Source organism: Dasypus novemcinctus, chromosome 3 (genome assembly GCF_030445035.2).
Source record: "Dasypus novemcinctus isolate mDasNov1 chromosome 3, mDasNov1.1.hap2, whole genome shotgun sequence".
In the NCBI taxonomy this organism is placed as follows: domain Eukaryota; kingdom Metazoa; phylum Chordata; class Mammalia; order Cingulata; family Dasypodidae; genus Dasypus; species Dasypus novemcinctus.
The window spans coordinates 105,083,790-105,099,316 of NC_080675.1; the positions used below are offsets into that span (position 1 = coordinate 105,083,790).

General features: G+C 34.5%; 1 protein-coding gene across 2 annotated transcripts in view; it reads right to left on the bottom strand.

Annotated features, from left to right (window-relative positions):
- Positions 1-15,527, bottom strand: part of ARHGAP11A (Rho GTPase activating protein 11A) — a 97,465-nt gene that overhangs the window by 67,469 nt on the left and 14,469 nt on the right. The window contains exons 7-12 of one of the 2 annotated variants that reach the window (XM_004455358.5): positions 9,648-9,722; positions 8,697-8,864; positions 5,304-5,433; positions 4,268-4,376; positions 2,932-3,067; positions 105-2,597 (exon numbers count right to left, since the gene is read on the bottom strand). In XM_004455358.5, the coding sequence (XP_004455415.1) occupies positions 1,027-2,597; positions 2,932-3,067; positions 4,268-4,376; positions 5,304-5,433; positions 8,697-8,864; positions 9,648-9,722 (2,189 nt within the window). In that variant the 3' untranslated portion in view covers positions 105-1,026. Of the gene's footprint in view, positions 1-104; positions 2,598-2,931; positions 3,068-4,267; positions 4,377-5,303; positions 5,434-8,696; positions 8,865-9,647; positions 9,723-15,527 lie in introns of those variants that run through there. The other variant, XM_058293864.2, reaches the window with a different exon arrangement.

A 15,527-nucleotide genomic window follows, 5' to 3' on the forward strand; every position in this document is an offset into this window, starting at 1 on the left:
GATTTCATTAAATAATTTAAAATATAAATATAGAAGATTTGCTTGGCAGTTTGGGTCAAATTTTATATGGTAGTTTGAATTTCATTAGAGTCTCAGGCACGTAATTTTCTAGAAAGTTATCTTTAATATCTATGCTAAATAAATAACATTACACACAAGACAAAACCACCAAAGGCTTTTATCCTAGTTAAAGGTACAGAGGTCCATCACCTATTCTAAATTCTAAAAAACCAAGTATCTGCATATAAAAAAATCACCTTGATTAGTTTTTCAAGTTTAATTACTCCTCCTTAAATAATTTAAAATTCTATATTAAACAAAATAGATAAAAAATTTATGCAAATTCACTTTAAACATACAGTATGTTTTAAAAGTCATCAATCACTTCTGTATAATATATGAGCATCCATTAGACATCATTTTGCTTTAGTCATTATTCTTACTTCAAAGGAACACATTGTACACATCTGTAGACAATAAGCCAAATTACCCTGCCCCAAACAGAAATAAAGTATTAGGATGTCAGTGAAACAAATTTCTAGAATTTTTTAAAAAGATAATAAACATTAATTGAATATAATTTAAGACATAAGGTTTGCAGGGCTTACCGCTTCCTTTAAATGCTAGAAATTTTTTGTAAAAACCTTATCTTAGGAGGAATAACAGAAAATAGGCATAGCTAACTCCACTCATCCTGTCATATATAAAAATAAAACTGATGCATTTTCAAAACTTAATGTTTTAAAATCCACTCCATTTTATACTAAAAAAGGCAAAGTATAACCTCTGCTTCAAGAGAGCACAATAAAAAATAGTTTAAATACTGTCATAATTAAAAAAAAAACGAAGCAGTTATTTACAAAGGTATAAGCATCCAAGTTGCTTATGCAATGAAATTAAAATGTTTCAGAGAAAAATCTATCATTTAACGATCATTCTGAGCTACAAACTAACATACAGATTATCCTACAAGTCATATCATGAATTGCTAATTTTCACATTAATGACAAGAATAACATTTACCAATTACAAATCTACAGGTTTACTTGTTGGTAGCAGTTGACCTTTTCCAATAGGATTTTTTGGAGAACCTTTATACCAAACCCTTTCTCTTTCTGAATGTTTCCTAAGGACCCTGCTATTTATCCTAGGAGAGAAGCCCATATTATTTACAACAGGTTTTATATCATGATTAGTCAGGTCATCCAAAGGAGCCTTAATTTGGCCATCAGATACCACATCCTCTTTACAAATTCTTGACCTGAGAGAAGCATTCACCAAGTCTGGGGGTTCCTTCATCTTTGAGAAAGATTTAGAAGCTAAATTCATGTTTGATTTTGAAATTGCATTAGTATTTGACTGTTTACATGACATAGCCTTCTGTTCTTTAGGACTTGATACGGTACATGAAATAGAGGAATCTTTTGATGTACTTTCTATACAAGAGGAAAGAGCACTGTCACAGCTCACTGATTTAACCAGAGGAGAAGCAGCAGTAGCAAAACTTGACAACTTACACCTTATAGGCTGTCTGTTATACTCCGATAAAGAATTAATTCTTCTGACAGACTGACGGACAGGAGTACGCTGAAATTTAAGAGGTGACTTAATTTTTGTTCTATTTGGTTCATTCAAAGAAAGCTTGTTAAACCACTGTATGTGGTCTGAAACCTTTCCATGCTCTGTCATTTTTATACTTTCTGAAACCATTTTATCACATGTTTCCACCAGAGACTGCTGTTTAATAATTCTCATAGGCCTAGGTTTTGACATATTACTTGTAATCTGCTCTGAAGAAGAGGATTTAGCCTGATCGTTTCCAGAAACTGAACATTTCAGTAAATTCTCGTCAAATACATTTTCATTCTCCTTTAATTTAGTATTTAGTCTATCCCTTGGGGACTTCTCTTTCTCTATTTGTTCATCACTGGTGAACTCTTGTGTGCTTAAATTATCTTCTGGTATTTTTGAAAAAATGATTTTTCCATTTCCCACCTTATTCTGAGTTGAATAAAATTTTGCTTCTCTACCTAATTCTTGAGTTTGATGTACGGAGAAGTCTGTTTCTGAAAAACTATTTTCATCTTTACTAGTTTGGTGTTCATGCTTTTTCTTTGATTCGTTCACAGTCAAATCATTAGTTTCAAACAGATTTTCCTTTGGGCTATATTCTATAGAAGACATTTCCTTTAATTTTATTTTCCCCATATTAGTTATTGATGACTGCCCAGGATTTATCAATGAATGAAGGTTACTTCCAGATTCAGAAAATGCCTTCTGAATTTTCACCAAAGTCTCTGTGGTCAAGTTATTTTCATCCCCATTAAAAGAGTTTCCAGTTAGACTGCTATTATTCTTATTGTGTACAATAGAGGGGGTAAGCTCATATGAAGTAACAGGTGACTTTTCAACCATAAGACCAGGATCCAAAGAAGTGTTTTCCACCTCAAGATTTCTCACTATCGGAGATGTTTCATTTGCATCTGGGTCTTGATAACTTGAATTACTAGGTCCTGTCCAAGACATCCGGTGATTTGTTCCATCCAGTTGCTCTGGAGTTAGTAAGTTTTCCTCAGACTTACTGATCTTTTTTGAACCTAAAATAAAGCAGTTCAGGACTTTTAATCCTTTATATTTAACTTAGTTCTGAAATATAACCCAAACACATGACCAAAAAAGTACTAAGCATTTAGTTACAATAAATTAAAGATCTGTGCTAAAAGAAGCTTTTAATGTAAGAGTATAAAGCATTTTCATATTTATAAGTATCCTCCAATTGTTTATAGATCACATTGCCAGTTCAAATATTCTCACTATTAAAACAAGAACTTCTAATTTCTAGAATAGCAAATTATTTAATATATTTTATCTTAAAAAAGTCACTAAAGCAGACTTTTTGAGTAAAACTGTAAGAATACCAGTTAACTGTACCTTTCCTTGTTATTTTTTCAGTATCTGGGCTAAAAAGTAGACCTGTTTTTACAGATTCAATCCTATTTTTTAAACTTTGTTGACTTGCAAGTCGTCGACCAACATTTTCATATCTACTAAAATCAGAACATCCATTCTGTATACAAAAATAAAAGAAAAGGTTTTGATTAATAAATCTAGTTAATTCAAAATATTAAGACAAAGTAAATTTTTGTAATTACCAAAATCTTCTACAGCTGATTAAAAAAAAAAGACAAAAATCCTACTGTCATTGGGTTTACATCCTAGATGAGGAGACTTAGACAAAATCAAGATAAACAATAAAAAGTGAAAAGTGTGATGAAGAAAAGTAAAGCAGTGTGTGACAGCAGTTTGTATTTGGTAAATCTCCCAAAAAGATGGTGTTTGTACTAATCCATTCATATGGGCATGAGCAGGGGAGGGAGAAATAAATACGTCTTTAAAAAAAAAAGAAAAAGAAAAAAAGCCTACCTGGGAAGTGGACGTGCTCAGTGGTTAAGCGCCTGCTTCCCATGTACGAGGTCCCAGGTTCAATTCCTGGTGCCTCCTTAAAAAAAAAAAAAGAATGCCTCCATGATTGGAAGAATGGAGCTGTCTTAACTGACATGAGGAAGACTGCACGTTGAAGTATGGTTGGGGAGAGGGGAATGGTAGCAGCAAATAAGTGCATCTCAGGAGCACTGTTTGGGACAGGTTACACTTGAGATGTCTATTGAACTTCCCAGGAAGGAAGTTAAGCAGGCAGATGATAAGGAAGCAGTCAAATTGTTTAGGAGAGCATTCTGGGCTGGAGATGTAAACTAGAACACTTTAAGCTATGAGACTATCTGATCACCCTTAGTGAGTGTAGATAAAGAGAAGTCCAAGAACTAGCTAGATTTTGGGTACTTCCAATGCAAAGGAATTAAAAAAATAAACAGTGAAGAAGAGAGAAAATCATGAGAGTGTTAGTGTCCTAGAAGCAAGGAAAGAAATACCAAAGAACAGCAAGTGATCAACTATGCTGACTGCCGCTGGCAGGTCAAGTCGAATAAGGGCTGACATTTGACCATTGGTTTGATCAACACTGAATTCATCAGTGACTTTGGTTAGAACAGTTTCAGTGGGATGGTAGAGATGAAATTCTCACTGGAATAGGTTTAAGGAGAGTGGAGAAAGAGGAACTGGAGATATCAACTTAAGAATAGGAAATTTGCTATAAAGGGGAATAGAGAATGAGACAGTAGCTAAAGGAGAGACAGTGTCAAAAATGTCTCAGTGTATCAAGCCCACAGTTTTTTGCTAATATAAACAGATCAATGAAATGGACACTTACTACATCTCTGCTACTTTTCCCCAGACTAAATTTCAAACGAAGAGATCTTCGAACCTTTTCTTTACGACTAACTTTAGGAGAGAAGCAGCCTGCTTTTCCTGATTCTACCCTAAAAAGAGTAGAATTTAAAATGTCAGTTTATTATCACAGTATAAACACCAGGAATTCTTGCAAAATGCAATTTGAGAGAAAATCATCAGGAAATCATCTTGCTAATAATTGAACAGAGAAAGGATTTTCTAAAATCAATTAAATTTTAAAAAAAATTTATTTCTCTCCCCTTCCGCCCCCCGCCCCCAGTTGTCTGCTCTCTGTGTCCATTCACTGTGTGTTCTTTTCGCTTGCATTCTTGTTGGCGGCACCAGGAATCTGTGTCTCTTTTTTGTTACACTACCTTGCTGCGTCAGCTCACTATGTGTGCAGTGCCACTCCTGGGCAGGATGCACTTTTTACATGCAGAGCGGCTCTCCTTATGGGGTGCACTCCTTGTGTGTGGGGCTCCCCTACACGGGGGACACCCGTGTGGCCTGGCACTCCTTGTGCACATCAGCACTGTGCATGAACCAGCTCACCACACGGGTCAGGAGGCCCTGGGTTTGAACTCTGGACCTCCCCATATAGTAGGCAGACGCTCTATCAGTTGAGCCAAATCCACTTCCCTCAATTAAATTTTAAGATACCATATAGGTACGCATTGTATTTGCATATAAAAATTATCTTTCCTGTTATTATAAAAGGTTAGTCACTTCTAAACTGGGGTCATTAGAATAGATTCATTTTTTAAACTAACAGGAAATTTTCAAATTACACACACCAATGCAAAATAAGATTTTATAAGCAAAGTGAACTCAGATTGATGATATTTCCCTGGTGGGTATATAAAGGGCACTTGATTAGTAAGAATATAAAGGCAGAGGGGAATTTATATATTATGACTCAAATAATGCAAATATTCTCTGTAGAGAGATAAATATTTTTAAACTATATATACCAAATATTTATACAATGAAGACACAAACTGTCCGGGCTAAATTACCTGCAAACGTTTTTGCCTGCAATCCTTTTACTTCGCCTTTGCCCACCTGCACTGGTCAAATGGTTTCCACTGATGGCTACAGGAGAAAGTGAACTCTGAGATGACCCTTCTGGGCTTGTATCAATATTAGCTAAAAAAATAACCACATATAATAATTATTTACTTTTTAAAAGTATAAAATATTATTAGCAACAACAAAATCACATAATTTCTGGTTGGGTTAGGGTTCCAAATAACTAAACTCAAGGAAAAAAAAAAAGGCACCAATTTCTCAATTTTAGTTGTAAATGAAAGGTCAGATTAAACATACTTTTATATTAGAGTTTTGTGTTAAACTCTTTTACTAATATAAGAAAAGTAGGCATTGTTGCACTTTGGAGATGGAGTAAGCTTTGGAACCAGACAGATTTAGGTCTGCCCCACTACTTAAGAAATGGCTTTAGGCTCTGAAAATGGGCTTGTACGGTGAGTATAAATATTACTGTAATGTACATAAATGTCAATACAGTATGTGGTATAAATTAATGCTATCATTATATCAATTAATACTATTATCAAAAACAAACCATTGAGGACAGTGGTGGTGGTAGTACAACATTGTGAACATAATTAACAGCACTCAATTATATATTTGAATGTGGTTAAAAAGGGAATAAATTTTTTAAAAAATCCACTGGACTGTACAAGAAACAGTGAACTCTAAGGTAAACGATGGACTAAAGTTAATAGTACAATTTTAAGAATATACTTTTATCACTTTCAACAAATGAACCACACTGGTGTTAATAGGGTGGTACATGCAAACTGTATTTTCTGCATGATTGTTCTCTAAAGCCACTTTTCTAATTAAAAAAAAAAAAAGTCCCCTGAAATAAATTTTAGAGAATAGAATAGAAATTCTTTGCATTTTAAAATTTCCCATTTATCATTTTGAGCTGTATTCTTAAATTATTTGTGCTCGGTATTGAGTAGTACTCTTAAAAAAAAAATTCTATCAATAAACACCTGTGAATGTATAAAAATAAATAAATAAATCATTGACAAACAATGGTACCCAATACCTGAGTATCCAATACACACTTGCTAGCCAAATGCTATCTACCTGACCCTGGAGTGAATTATATTTGACAAATGAACAAAAACTAGTTATCTATAACATATACCTAGCTACTTTGCTATTGCCATGTTTCATACTAACAATCAGTGGTTACAACAGAAGTTCAATTAATTAATTTAATATCATTATATCATGAAACAGACTATAATAAAAATTATGAGTAAAAGTAAATAGTTATGAACAAAAGCTTATGTTTGAATCATGCCTAGTATACACTGAACAAATATGAATACTCTCAACTCATTATCATTATTAATAAATTCACACAGATCCTTAGACATAGATACCCATGTTTTTTCAGTTTGAAAATGGAAGAACTAAAATCATTACAGGGGCTTTGTGGTGCATTTGACTAAAGAAAAATTTGGAGGCCAATATAATGCATCCAATGTGACACAGTTAACTTTTCTAGGACTGCAGTCTAGACATCTGGGAAATGTGTCAGTGGTCACAAGGAGGCATAGCTGGAATACATGGAGTAGAACAATGCAAAATTACCATATGTATGAGAAAAAATTATAAATAGGAACTCTATGGATTGTAGATTAATGCTGTTGACTTTATACATTTTTTTAAAGTATCATATTTATTATAATTCAAACCTAGAAACCAACCTATTTTCAGTTTTGCAGAATTTTTTGAATTATGATTTAGAAAGTAGAGTCAAAGAAAAATGGTAAGTTAAGATAATAGAATTATTGTTGAACTTTTATTTGTAAAGAAAAGTCACTGATTAAACAGCTCATAATAATGTTATAAGAATGTTTAACATATTTTGGGGGAGCTTGGAGAAGTAATCAATAAGTTCATTGTTTGGGGAGGATGATGTAATGTTAAAAAGCAAACAAAGGCCAAGCAGAATTATAGTTCCCATTTGTCATTTGGAAAAAGTCCTCCAAACAGGAGACTTTAAATATTTAAAAATTTGCAAAATAATTTGTAAAGAAAAACACTTAAAAATTTGAAAAACACCAAACTACTTGAGGTACAGACATAAGCCTAGAAATCCTTATTATACTTTGGAATGATAAAGAGCATGTGAAGAAGTGATTTTCTTCTGGAAAACCACAGGTTGTTATTTAAATCTAGTATTCAAATCAGCACAGTCAGAATATTCACTGGAAGTTCTGGTTGGCCACATTAGTAACTTGTGATCTATTCTGATCATCACATTTTAAGAAAAATATTAACAAACTGTAGGTCATTTGGAAGAAAATAGCTAGGCTGGTAAGGGATCTGGAAATTATGCCATAAGGAACTTTTAAAAAATATTTCCTTTCTTTTTTTTTTTTTTTTGATTTTTTTCTTAGACTTATAAGGAACATTTTTTTTAAAGCTTATAAAAGCTACTCAAGTATATAACTTCAAAAATACCCCTCACAAAAACCCCAACCCACAATAGTTTCCGCAACAATAACACCTCCAATCTGGATTCAAAAATCAAACCTCTGACCATCTTAATTCAACAGAAGACAGCAAGAGAGTCATAGCTATAGATCTAGAAGCAACTAAAGTAGGATTCGGGATGTCTGATCACACAAAATCCAAGTACCAATGATAGCCACAGAAGCTCAATCTCTCACTCAGTTAACATACTTTCAATAGAATTCATAAAACACACACACAGGGAAGCGGATGTGGCTCAAGTGATAGGGCCTCCGCCTACCATATGGGAAGACCCAGGCTTGATCTCTGGGGCCTCCAGGTGAAAAAGAAGAAGAGAAAGCATGCCTGCGTGGCAAGCCAGTGCCCACACGGTGAACCAAGTGCCTGTGTGGCGAGCCAGTGCCCACATGAATGAGTTGTGCAGCAAGATGATGATGTAATAGAAGAGAGATGAGGGGGAGAGTCAAGGTGAAGCACAGCAGAAACCAAGAACTGAGGTGGCACAGGTGACAAGGAAACTTTCTCCACATCAGAGGTCCCCAGGATCAAATCCTGGTGAATCCTAGAGGAGAAAAAATGAGAAAAGACAAAAAGAGAAACAGATACAGAAGATCACACAGCGAATGGACACAGACAGCAAAAACAGCAGGGCAGGGGGAAGGGAATGGGAAGGAAAAACAAAAAAAACCATACATACACACAAACATTAATTATATTGAACCAGTGCCTATTTTAACAGGGTAGAGACCTTATAAACATCAGAGATTTGATAAAACACAGATTAAAGTTCTGACTCCTGAAGGGCGGTTTTAATATGAAATAGCACTTTATTCAGAGTAGGCACTCATGTCAAAGTTTATAACACAATTACAGAAAATTCTACTTGCTACCTGATCCTGGTGTAGAATTGCTACTGAAGAGATTACTTGGCAACAGCTCAAAATTAAAATTGTGCTTGATGAACTTCCTTTTCTTATTTGAGAAGCCATGTGAAGAATCTATGGGCAGTTTACGCTTAGCATTTGGTGTAAGAATCATTGGTGATACAGATATCTGAGCTAAAATAACAAAAACAAAAAAACACAATTTGTAATTTCTCTATGTTTTAAAAATTCAAAAGCTTTATACAGTTTCTTCTCATAAACTTGTTACTTAGAGCTAAGCAAAACAGGGAGAAGGAATACATTTACAATATAGTATATATGTTATATAACTAAACAAACACTGCAATTATTTAAAATGAATATAGGGAAGTCACAGAGAGGCAAGATTAAGAAACAGAAGTAACTTAAAATAGACTAAAAGGTACATTTAATACACAATAAATATTAATGTAGAAAAGGAGATTAAAATGAAAAAGTTGCAACAAAAACCTAAATATTATTTTTGCTTTAACTCTGAAGAATAAAACAAAAGATCCTATTGTTTGTTAATCTGTTGGGCTGAACATTTTCAGCTATACAAATGAAGATTAAAAATTGAAGCATACACTAATTCAACTTCTGGTTTGAAAACAAAAACAAGTTTGTGTGTGTGTGTGTTTAAATCCATAAGCTTTGTTTGTGGCAGAGCATGTATAAGGACATACAATCTACTTGAGCTAATTTCACATGTTCAATAGCATCAGAAAAAGCATGAGTAAGATTAGACTAAAAAATTGTCATCTAGAATTTCTGGTACAGTATATCCAATGTAATTAAGCAAGGTTACAACATAGGACAATATCTCCATTGAAAATAATATTTTAATTTGATTAAACCAAAATAAGTTAGGTAATTATGGTAATTATTTTTATAAAATACAACAAAAATTTTCCTTAAATATATACATAGTATACCTACCAGTTCTTTCCTGCTGAGGTGTAATAGTGGGTGTTCTGTTAGATTTAAGTTTATTTAATGCTCCACTAACAAAATCTGAAATGCAAGGCATATATAATCATATGATTAATTATAACTTAACATCTACCTTTCACCAATAATTCATAATGATATTTGTTGTCTTCTTTTAACATCTAATTTTATATCAGCTTATATATTTTAAAGTCATTTAATGTCATTTAAAAGGAACTATTTCAAAATAGGAAAAAACTAAAGGATATATTTTTATTCCATCCACAGCTTATATTTCTATAATTCCTCAAGAAAAAGAAAAAGGAAAAAACATACAATACAAAATTAAATGTCATGCAATTATAATTGTCAAAAAAGGGTACAGAAGTAGGAATCGTAACTTAATAAGGAATAAGAAAGCTTTGCAGGAGAAATGAAACCTTGACAGTGTTTTGCTGGATTTTTAGTAATTGATTAGTTAAGAGAGTAGCATTTGGGGATACAGTGAATAGTATATGCAAAGGAATGTCAGTAAAGGTAGGATTTATGTACACTGCAAACCAGTAGTCTGATATTACTAGAGCAAAAAGTGAGTGACAGATTAAGAGATAAGCTTTGAGAATTAGGTATAAAAGAACCTTTTGTGTCATTTTAAAAAACTTGGAATTTTCCAGAGGCAAAGAAGAGCAATATCACCAAATCTGCATTTTAGAAAAATCACTTTGGCTGTAGGGAGAAAGACAGATTTAAGGGGGCAAGCCTCCTTGGAGGCAGGCAAACTACTTGAAGCCTTTTTTATTTATTTATTTTTTAAAGATTTTATTTATTTCTCTCCCTTTCCCCAACTCCCCCGCCCCGTCTGCTCTCTGTGTCCATTTGCTGCATGTTCTTCTTTGTCCACTTCTGTTGTTGTCAGCGGCATGGGAATCTGTGTTTCTTTTTGTTGCGTCATCTTGTGTGTCAGCTCTCCGTGTGTACAGCGCCATTCCTGGGCAGGCTGCACTTTATTTTGTGCTGGGCGGCTCTCCTTACAGGGTGCACTCCTAGCACTTGGGACTGCCCTACGCGGGGACACCCCTATGTGGCACAGCACTCCTTGTGCGTATCAGCACTGTGCATGGGCCAGCTCCACACGGGTCAAGGAGGTCCGGAGTTTGAACCTCGGACCTCCCATGTGGTAGACGGACACCCTATCCACTGGGCCAAGTCCGCTTCCCAACTTGGAGGCTCTTTAAGTATATTATTTAGTCATTTGATAAATATTCTTTCATATCTATATTTACTACGTATCAAGTACAGTGTTAGCACAGAGACTACAACACTGACTGACCAAAATTGACATGATCTTTGCCTTTATGGAATTTAAATGAAGGAACCAAACATTAAGCATAAGAAATATTTATAAATGGGATCAGTAATCTGAGGAAAAGTACATATATAACGAGAGAGACATAATTTAGATTGGGGAGTCAGGGAAAGTATCCCCACTTAGCCAGGCAAGAAATGAAGGTCTGAGCTGAGGCAGGAATCATGGAAATGGGATGCAGGAATAAAGGAATTTAAAGAGATCAGAATTACAAGACTTGGTGATTAGTGGGATGTGTGGATGAGGAAAGGGTAGATAAAGATTCCTAGAGTTCTGATTTTGAGGACTGTGTAGACAATGGTACCAAATGAAGAAGGAAATTACACAAGAAAGAGGTAGACATGCCTATCACACACCAAAATAGGTATGAATCCATTTGTGGAAATACCATGGCAGAAGATTTGGAAGTCATTAGCACAGAAATGACAGTACAAAAAATGTGAATGAATTTGGCACTCTTTTTCCATACACCTCCATTACCAATGCTATGGACCATGGTTGGTGGTAATAGTCTGATGATATTATCTCATAATATGTAAGAAATACTCTACCACAGTGTGATGTGTTGGTGAAGGGGTGTTGTATGGGCAATCTACACATATGTATGATTATTTTGCAAGTTTACAACCTCTAAAATAAAAATATGTTTTTAAAAAATAGTGTGGGTTGGGGGAAAAATATACCAATATAGGGACTACAGTTGGTAGTAATATTTTGACAATGCTCTTGCATAGTTTGTAACAAATGTTTCACAACAAGGCAAAGTGTTGGTGGAAGGGTGATGCATAAGACCCCTGTATGATGTTACGTATGTTTATTTTGTAGGTTCACAATCTTCACTATACACTTATTGTTTAAGCATGTTCATGGATGAATGATATACTTCAATAAAAAATATATTTTAAAAAAATGTGAATGAATGAGATCAAGAAAGAAGTGTGAGACGAAGGTCAAGGATGGGAGAATGGAACATTTGAGAGGTGGTCCGACAAAAAGAAACCAAAAATGAGAGAACAAATGGCCAAAGAGGTAAGGAAACAATGAATTATAAAAAACAAGGAAAGGAGGGAAAAAAATCAGGACAGAAATAGACAAGTGGTAAAGAGATTCTGAATAAGACAAGCCTAAAATTCTATCCTGGATTTAACTTTTAGAAAATTATCATGACTTCAGTAGGAATAATTTCATGCAAAAATATCCCCTTAATTTTCTTTTCTTTTTAAATTTAATCCTCCCACCCCTTGTTGTTTGCATTCGCTGTCTGCGCTCAGCTCTCTGCAGGGGTGCAGAACATCAGTTCTTGGTGGTAGCGTGGGCCAGCTTGCCTTCACCACGAGGCCCCGTTAATCGAACCCGGGGCCTCCTGTATGGTAGATGGGAGCCCAATCACAAGAGCCATCTCCGCCTCCTCCCCCTAATTTTCAGTATGATAAAACACAAAACTATTTTTCATTCTTCAAATGTTCATTTACTTGATTAATCACCAAATATCACTCAAAGTTCCTATTTAAATTGAAGTTCAGAAATAGCTCACATATATATTATTGAGAAATCTTATACCCTCAAGTGAAGTAAGTACAAACGAGAGAATACTGAACACCTCAATGAAGAACCAAAAATGGCAATTCTCTAACTGGTAGGCAATGGCTAATAAGGCCAACCTTTATCACTCCTAGGTAGATAAACAAAGTTAATGTGGAAGAGGAAAAAGAGACAAAAAAAAGGAAAAGCAGAGCTTTAATAAAAGAAAAAAGAAGAAACAATCAGGAAACAAACAGGTTCAGTCCCAATAGTCAACACTCAATTAGAATAGCACAGCACAATTAGGAAATACCTAAAAACAAACTATTAGAAAGCCAATTTTTGTGCTATGTGATTCAGATGAACAACTACAGAATTAAATATAGGAAACTTTAATAAGGTTTTGTTTATTTGGTTAGTTTGTTTAGTTTAGTTTTCTGCACTAGGACATGGGACTTTTTATTATATTGGTTGAATATATTATACCAAAAGCCTATTTTTCCATAAATATAAATGCTAAAATATTTTAAAAATTAACAACAAAAAGACGAACTGTTTCCTCTACACTCTGAAACCATTCTGATTACATCATAAGCCACAGTGAAGGCACATGGACTACAGAAAATATTTACATAAAAGGAAGATGTCTTGATCCTTTTAATTGTCTCATGAGCTTACTATATATACTTGAGGAAATACCTCAATACTAATACCTCAATAGAAATAATAATAAGGGCACTGTGGGAAGCAGATGTGGCTCAACTGATAAGAGCATCTGCGTACCACATAGAGGGCCCAGGATTTGATACCCAGGGCCTCCTGACACATGTGCTGCCACATGCAAGGAGTGCTGTGCCACACTGGGGCACCCAGGTGTAGAAGTGCCCCACACGCAAGGATTGTGCCCTGCAAGGAGAGCTGCCCCATGTGAAAAAAAGTACAGCCCACCCAGGAGTGGCACCACACACACGGAGAGCTGATGCAGCAAGATGACACAACAAAAAAGAGACGCCATTTCCTGGTGCTGCCTGATAATACAAGTGGATGCAGAAGAATACAGTGAATGGACACAGCGAGCAGACAACAGGGGGGAAAGGGAGAGAAATAAATCTTTAAAAAATAATAATAATAAGGGCATTGTGGTGGATTGGATTGTGTAACCCAGTTTGGACATGTTCTTGGTCCTGGTCTGCATCCTGGTAGATGTAGACCCATGGTAAATAAGATCTCTTCAAAATGATACTTTAATTAAGGTTGTGGTCTCACTGAATCAGATTGGGTTTTATTCCTGATTACTGAAGTCATTTATATGTAGAATGAAAGATGGGAAGATGCCATGTAACAGAAAAACCAAGAACCATAGATCACCAGGAAACAGCCCCAAAATACTCCAGTGTTCTGGGAGAAGGCATCACCTTCCTGACACCTTGATTCTGGACTTCTAGCCTCAAAATCAAGAGTCAATAAATTCCCACTGTTCATATATACAAGGCAAGGATAGGAAAATTATGATGGAACAAATCACTTTTGTTAATATTAAAAGATTTGCTCATGAAATCCTGTGTAGATTCTGAGGCCATACAAATGTTGAGGATTGTCGTACCCAATATAAAACTAAGCAAAAGTAACTAACAGATATAATATAAATAAAAATTAAAGTCAAAAGATTCTTTAAAGCAAATGCAATTGAGTCACATGAATGTTCGTGGTATTTCAGGATATGAAATGTGAAAAAATAGGCTACCATAACATAAAAAACAAACACTGATGGTCTAGAGTTCCTGAATAGTTTTAAATAACTAATGAAATTAATTTATTTTGGTGACTCTTCACAAGTGCTATCCTATGTTTGAATAAATAAAGTACCTCTGGGTTTAGGTCAAATACTAATAACTTGATTCATTGTATTCATTTAATAGTTGATATCTATTCAGTAAAAAGCACTGGGCTGGATTAATGTATAAAAAAATGATCCCTGCTTTTAAAGAGCTTTAAATGTAGCAGGTGAGTCATGAACAAGGAATAAGTATAAAACCAGACAAAAATGGTTCAAATACAAAAAATTACAGAATGTCAGAATAGAGAATAAATTATTTCCCACCAGAAAAAAAAAAATGGAGAAAGGAAAGCTTATTTGATAAGACTGAATTTAAGCTGAATTTTTACAATTCTAAATTTTGACAATTGGATAGAATTTGAACAGAAGGAGAGGATGGAAGTAAAATCATTATATCAAGAGATAGTATAAGCAAAAGAACAAAAGTGTCTGGAAAACAATAAATAAATAATGCAGTTAAACTTAAGTATAGGTAGAGTAAAGGAGAGACAGGAAACAGGTAGAAAGGTATACTAAAGCAATTCTATGAAAGATCTTTATGAGAGGCTATAAATATCAGTATTATCAATGAAAGTATCTGAAGAGTATGGGTGTGATATATGATGACTTACGCCTTAAGAATGTCAGCCTAAGAGCAGTAAGTACAGTGGATTCAAGAAGACAGGCATAAGATCAAGGAGAGTCTTACAATTAAGATGTAGTAAACTGCAGAGATAGAATCTTACAGAACCTGAAAACTGAGTGAATATAGACAAAGTAAGAGTTAATAACCCATGGCTTAAAGCCTGAGTGTCTAGGGAATGGTGGTACCATTAATAGAAAATGTAATTCAAGCAGAACTGGTTTCGAGAATGAAGACGATCATTTTCAAATACTGAGTTTAATGCACCAAGGAAAAAGCAGGCATGAAGATATCCAGCCACTGGTAAAGAGGAATAATAGTGATAGAGATCCGGTGTTCATTTAGATGTGATACTTGAAACTATATAATAGTTATGTAGGGTTGGGGAAGGCTAGAGGGACTGGGAGGTGACTCACTGCTAAGGAGTATGGAATTTTTTTTTTTTTGAGTAATGAAATTGTTCTAAAATTTTTTTTTGTGGTGATGAATGCACAACATTGTGATTATACTAAAAGCCACTGATTGTTCTCTTTGGATGGATTG